Raw genomic sequence first — 7,277 nt, forward strand, 5'->3', positions numbered from 1 at the left:
TAGAGCATTTTCCGTTCGGGCTCCAGTACTCTGGAATGCCCTCCCAGTAACAGTTCGAGATGCTACCTCAGTAGAAGCATTTAAGTCTCACCTTAAAACTCATCTGTATACTCTAGCCTTTAAATAGACCTCCTTTTTAGACCAGTTGATCTGCCGCTTCTTTGCTTTCTCCTATGTCCCCCCCTCCCTTGAGGAGGGAGTCCGGTCCGATGACCATGGATGAAATACTGGCTGTCCAGAGTCGAGACCCAGGATGGACCGCTCGCCTGTATCGGTTGGGGACATCTCTACGCTGCTGATCCGCCTCCGCTTGAGATGGTCTCCTGTGGACGGGACTCTCGCTGCTGTCTTGGATCCGCTTTGAACTGAACTCTCGCGGCTGTGTTGGAGCCACTATGGATTGAACTTCCACAGTATCATGTTAGACCCGCTCGACATCCATTGCTTTCGGTCCCCTAGAGGGGGGTTGCCCACATCTGAGGTCCTCTCCAAGGTTTCTCATAGTCAGCATTGTCACTGGCGTCCCACTCGATGTGAATTCTCCCTGCCCAATGGGTGTGAGTTTTCCTTGCCCTTTTGTGGGTTCTTCCGAGGATGTTGTAGTCGTAATGATTTGTGCAGTCCTTTGAGACATTTGTGATTTGGGGCTATATAAATAAACATTGATTGATTGATTGATTGATGACTGTAATACGGCAGTAAAACGGCTGATTAAACAAAATAGAAATGTAATCGATGTCTTTTTCTATGCTTTATGAGATTGATAAGATTTTCTCTTTCTTTAACAGGATTAAATATTTTTTATCAGGATACTTCTTCCTGGTAACAGTGGTAAAGCTACTGCAGGACATGCAAAATGCAATACAAAACAGAAAATTGGACTGAAAAATAAGAGTGCAAACAGGACATAGAAAGCAAAACACATGAAAACAAAACAAACCCCTGCCTGTCATGGTGGGTCTTTGGCAATGTTTCCTCCATGTTTTCTGCTTATGCAGCTTAGAAGTCAACAATGACTGGCTACAGATACAATATTGAACATTTTAATCTTAAACATGCTAATAACTTGCAAAAATTCTCATAAACCATTGTTTTGTCTTCAATTTAAATATTCTGAGAAAACGATGTAGTGAACTATCAAAAACTATCATGGGTAAGACTGTTAAAATGTATTTCCAGAAATGTTTCCATGGATTTGAAACAAAAAAAAATACCTGAAATCCATTGTGGATGTTTCTACTGCCAGACTACACAATCAGAAATAAAGATACAATAAGGGTCCAATGTATATACTTCCACTACATGTTGCGATCCGCTACTTGGATCACCACATATGTTTTATACTTCCAGTTGTTGTATCACTGTTCTACACTCTTACTTCCTGTTTAGTCAGTCACCATGGTTCCTCATTGTTCCCACCTGCTAATCACGGTTTCTGCACACCTGTCACTTTTTGATTACTCACCTATTTAAGCCCGTCCCTTTTCGTCATTTCTTTCTGGGACTCTAATTTGCCTTCCAGCAACATTCACGACTGTCTACTACCCGTATGTATTTTCTCGCTAGCTCTTACGCTAAGCCACTCGATATTCCAGCTTTCATGCTGAATGTTTTTTGTTTACTCTTTTGTGTGCTTCGTGCCAAGTATAGTTTTTGTATTTTCTATTCCTAGCATTCATGCTAGCGCCCTTGGTTTATTTTTGTCTGTTAGCTCCAGTGTTTTTGTTCATAGTCTGTTTTTGGTAAGGTTAATAAATCATTTAAACTTACCGTTGCTGTGTTCATGCCGACGCATCCACAAGGGGACCAATTTGGCATCACTATGCCAACCAGTCGTAACACTGCAACCTCCATTAATGTTATATCAAAGAAATTTTAGGTTGTCAAACATACAGAAAATATTCTAAGCGTATGCATTTACAGCAAATTTGCTTTTTTCTTACAGCTATATGGAGTTTCGCTGTTGAATATTGAGCTTCCACTCAGGCAGCTGATGTGGATATTTCACGGCTGTGTGGCTCATCTTGCATTCATGCACCATCTTCAGCCCATGGTGGAGTTGACGGGAATAGAGCGCCGCAGAATCAAGTAGAACCATATCAATTAAGATTTATTGCAGACTCCAACGTCCAAGTAGATATACAATCACAAACAGTACAGAAAAAAAAAATACAGTAGGAAAGGCATTATCACATCATATTAAAAATTGTGCTGGTGCATATTCAGTAAAAGGAATCTAATACATAAATAAAAGCAGTAAAAAAAAATATTTAAAAAAATAATAATAATAATAATTAAAAATAAATATGTACATATATATATACTTATATATATATACATGTGTGTATACATGTACAGTTTAAACGTTTGTATATGTGTATATATATATATATATATATATATATATATATATATATATATGTATGTATGTATGTATGTATATATTAGGGGTGTGGGGGAAAAATCGATTCGAATACGAATCGAATATGTTGTGCGATTCAAAATCGATTCTCATTTTTTTTAAATCGATTTTTTTATTATTTTTTAATTGTATTTTTTTATTTTTTCAATCAATCCAACAAACCACTACACAGCAATACCATAACAATGCAATCCAATTCCAAAACCAAACCTGACCCAGCAACACTCAGAACTGCAATAAACAGAGCGATTGAGAGGAGACACAAACACGACACAGAACAAACCAAAAGAAGTGAAAAAAAATGAATATTATCAACAACAGTATCAATATTAGTTATAATTTCAGCATATCAGTGATTACAAATCCTTCATTGACATTATCATTAGACATTTATAAAAATAAAAATAAAAAACGAAAGTGTCACAGTGGCTTACACTTGCATCGCATCTCATAAGCTTGACAACACACTGTGTCCAATGTTTTCACAAAGATAAAATAAGTCAATTTTTTTTGTTTAATAATTAAAACAAATTTACATTATTGCAATCAGTTGATAAAACATTTTCCTTTACAATTATAAAAGCTTTTTTTTTTTAATCTACTACTCTGCTAGCATGTCACTAGACTGGGGTAGATCCTGCTGAAATCCTATGTATTGAATGAATACAGAATCGTTTTGAATGGGAAAAATATTGTTTTTGAATCGAGAATCGATCGAATCGAAAAAATCGATATATTATCGAATCGTGACCCCAAGAATCGATATTGAATCGAATAGTGGGACACCCAAAGATCCACAGCCCTAGTATATATATATATATATATATATATATATATATATATATATATATATATATATATATATATATATATATATATATATATATATATATATATATATATATATATATATATATATATATATATATATATTGTCATGGTCCAAGTCTTGGACCATGTCATATTCTGGTTTTGTTTCTGTTTTGTTATCACAGCCTGTTTTGTATTTGACATCTTTAGTTCCCAGTTGCACTTCCTGGTTTGCTTTGGTTGCCTAGTTACGCATTTAGTGTCACCTGTTTTTGATCACGCTGCCCCTGATGATTTCTGCCTCTATATATGCCTGTCTTTGTTTGCCTTTCGTTCTCGGACTTTAGTTTGCCTCACGCAACAGATGACGTCTCATTCCCGCATTGTGGTAAAGTACTTTTGTTATTCGTTTAGCTTCCAGACTATTTTGTTTATTTCCTTGTCCCTAGTTTAGATACTAGCAATTTCTGTTCTTTCTAGCTCCTATGCTAAGTTCTGTTGGTTTGTCCATAGTGCAAGTGTTTTTGTTATTAGTTTGTTTTTGTAGTCAGAAATAAATCATCATTCCTACCTTTACGCTGTGTCCCATCTCCGCTGCACCACGAGAACGCAAACACACGCCACAATGCCACCTAGACGTCACAGTATAGTCCGAGCTAGTCAACGTTCTCTAGCAGCAGAGGCCTTTGATGTGCATACAGGGCAGATAGTCCAAGCGATGCAGGCAGGGACTTATTGCCACACGCCAGGGTGGATCTGGGAGCCTGAACGTCTTCAGGCTTCACCCGACGCCTTTCGGCTTGCTGCGGTCCCGGTCCGCATGCGTCAGCGAAAGCGGAAGTCACGGAGGAGGACTTCACCTCCCGATAGTGACGCGTCAGCCCCGCCATCCCTCTTTCACGGACACAGCCACTTCCAACCCGTCCAGGACTCTTCTCCCGTGTCTGGTAACTCTTTTTTTTATTCCTCATCTCACTCCTCCGACTGGCCTGGTAGCGTCACCTGAGCAGAGTGGAGATGAAGATTTTTTTTTAGAGCATGCACTCCCTCAGTCGTCCACAGGGGACGTGAATAGCTCCCTTACACTCCTTAAATACATTTGTTTTCAATCCCAATATAAGTCTTTATTTTCTGAAACCCCTCCACATGTGACTTGGCCCCCTTCCCCAGGGACTTTTCCTCCCACCCTGTCTACCTCTTTCTGTTCCTCCCCCCACCCACCCCTAGAGGTAGTTGTAGACCATGGAGAGAGTGTCTGGCATCCGCTTGTGGACAGGGTGGCTCATGCTGGTAGCTGTGCTACGGAGGTAGCACAGTGGCGTTCAGCCAAGCCTCTTCCTCCACAAAGACCTCCTCCGCCAGTTTTTCGTCCCGTCAGACTGCAGCCTCCTGTGCGTCCTCCTCCACCGGTATTCCAGCTAGCACCTCCTAGGCCGCCTCCACCGGCACCACGGCTAGCTGTAGCTAGTCCCAGTTCTAGTCCCAGTTCTTGTCTCAGTTCTAGCCCAAGTCACAGTCACATTCCTAGTCCTAGCCATAGTCACAGTTTGAGTCCTGGTCCTAGTCATAGTCTTGTTCTTAGTCCTTGTCCTAGTCCTAGTCAGAGTCTTATTCATAGTCTTAGTCCTTGTAGTAGTCTTTGTCATAGTTCGAGTCCTGGTCCCTGTCCTTGTCCTAGTCACAGTCGTAGTCCTAGTCGTAGTTTGAGTTCAAGTCTTAGTCCTAGTCCATGTCAGACTTCTAGTCCAGGTCTGGATTACACTCCAGCACCTGACGTCATGCTGGATCCCACTCCAGCACGGGACTTCATGCTGGATCCCACTCCAGCACCTGTTCTTCAGCTGAGACCAGTGCCGGCTCCTCGGCTGAGACCAGTGCCGGCTCTTCGGCTGAAACCAGTGCCGGATCCTCTGCCAAAACCAGTGCCGGATCCTCTGCCGGCTTCTGCACCTGCTCCTCTGCCGGCTTCTGCACCTGCTCCTCTGCCGGCTTCTGCACCTGCTCATCTGCCGGCTTCTGCACCAGCTCCTCTGCCGGCGTCTGCACCAGCTCCTCTGCCGGCGTCCACGCCTGACTCGTCTGCCGCGGCGTCCACGCCTGACTTGTCTGCCGCGGCGCCCACGCCTGACTCGTCTGCTGTGGCGCCCCCGCCTGACTCGTCTGCCGCGACGTCCCCGCCTGACTCGTCTGCCGCGACGTCCCCGCCTGACTCGTCTGCCGCGACGTCCCCGCCTGACTCGTCTGCCGCGACGTCCCCGCCTGACTCGTCTGCCGCGACGTCCCCGCCTGACTCGTCTGCCGCGACGTCCCCGCCTGATTCGTCTGCCGCGACGCCACCGCCTGTCTCCACGACGACACCACCGGATTCGGCTGCAGCAACCGCTCCGTCTTTGCCTGCTGCTTTCGGGCCTGCTTTGGCTGCAGTCCCCGCACCCTCGTCGGCAGCTTTCAAGCCTGCCATGACGACGGCGCTGAAGCGTCCTCCTCCATGTCGGCCACGGGTGCGGCCTCTACGGGGTCGTCCGCCCCGCCGGGCACTTCCTCCTCCACGTCTGCTACATGTGTGGCCTCTACGAGGGCGCCCCCCAAGACTTTCACGTCAGCGCCGCCGCCACCTGGCTTGTCCTCGGTGGATTCGGGGACATGCGACCTGGTGACCCTCCACCGTGTCCTCCCTCCGCCCTCCCTTCATGTTTGGACTTTTTTGTGTGGGGGGGTTCATACTGGGACATCTGGGATCTGTCCCTTAGAGGGAGGCTTATGTCATGGTCCAAGTCATGGACCATGTCATATTCTGGTTTTGTTTCTGTTTTGTTATCACAGCCTGTTTTGTATTTGACATCTTTAGTTCCCGGTTGCACTTCCTGGTTTGTTTCGGTTGCCTAGTTACGCATTTAGTGTCACCTGTTTTTGATCACGCGCACCTGCCCCTGATGATTTCTGCCCCTATATATGCCTGTCTTTGTTTACCTTTCGTTCTCGGACTTTAGTTTGCCTCACGCAACAGATGACGTCTCATTCCCGCATTGTGGTAAAGTACTTTTGTTATTCGTTTAGCTTCCAGGCTATTTTGTTTATTTCCTTGTCCCTAGTTTAGATACTAGCAATTTCTGTTCTTTCTAGCTCCTATGCTAAGTTCTGTTGGTTTGTCTATAGTGCAAGTGTTTTTGTTATTAGTTTGTTTTTGTAGTCAGGAATAAATCATCATTCCTACCTTTACGCTGTGTTCCATCTCCGCTGCACCACGAGAATGCAAACACACGCCACAATGCCACCTAGACGTCATATATATATATATATATATATATATATACAAAAAATTGTATATTGACATGTTTTTTATGTATAGATATATATATACTTTAAAAATGGGTCCACATTTTCCACAAAAGGCACAGTTACCAGTGTTTCCATATATACGATTGGTACCTAACAGAATTACACCTCGGATTGGTTATCTGTATCATAAAGTCATTCTTGGAACCCTGCAGTCTACATATAAATTTACACATCCATTTTTACAGGTGGCGTGGAAGGTATTCATCCCTAAATCACAAAATAATCTGCATACCTGCATATTTTATAAGTTATACGGCGTCTTTTTGGTAATAATCGTATTCTGCTACAACGCATTCATGCAAAACACTATTCATGGTGTGTTTAGTGTTTTTTTTTAAACTTTTTATTTTGAAAGGGTAAATTACGCTTCCGGGTTTTGTTTGTATTTTAATAGGGTAACTTCTTTTTTAACCTCTTCCTCCTTCACTCATAACACAAGATGACTCTTCTAACATTATAAAAGATATAGTTGAAGCATTAATGTTTTTTCCGACGTTTTTGGTGATGTGTATTATTGTTTTAACTAAATACAATAATAAACCACTGATAATACTGGCCGATTTTGTTTATTTTTTTAGTATGTAATTGCCATTGCTGTTTAAAGCCTCTTAATGCCTGTTAATGCCAATCATAAACTAATTATGTGTTGCCATACAATTTGGAGCCATTTCACTAAGCTAATAAGAATCGTCTCCAAAATGTTATA

The 7,277-nt window shown here is 42.7% G+C and overlaps 1 protein-coding gene across 1 annotated transcript; it reads left to right on the forward strand.

Moving 5' to 3' along the window:
- The first annotated feature begins 3,969 nt into the window (after window positions 1–3,969).
- LOC133569846 (nematocyst expressed protein 3-like) lies at window positions 3,970–6,500 on the forward strand. The gene has a single exon (XM_061922464.1). It carries the CDS (start codon window positions 5,011–5,013, stop codon window positions 5,887–5,889), a length of 879 nt encoding a protein of 292 aa, XP_061778448.1. The 5' UTR covers window positions 3,970–5,010; the 3' UTR covers window positions 5,890–6,500.
- Window positions 6,501–7,277: the final 777 nt, after the last annotated feature.

The sequence above is a fragment of the Nerophis ophidion genome, linkage group LG15, assembly GCF_033978795.1.
Source record: "Nerophis ophidion isolate RoL-2023_Sa linkage group LG15, RoL_Noph_v1.0, whole genome shotgun sequence".
Classification (NCBI taxonomy): Eukaryota; Metazoa; Chordata; class Actinopteri; order Syngnathiformes; family Syngnathidae; genus Nerophis; species Nerophis ophidion.

Excerpts from the sequence above, each read along its gene's own strand:
- LOC133569846 (XM_061922464.1), top strand. The coding sequence starts at position 5,011 with ATGCTGGATCCCACTCCAGCACGGGACTTCATGCTGGATCCCACTCCA.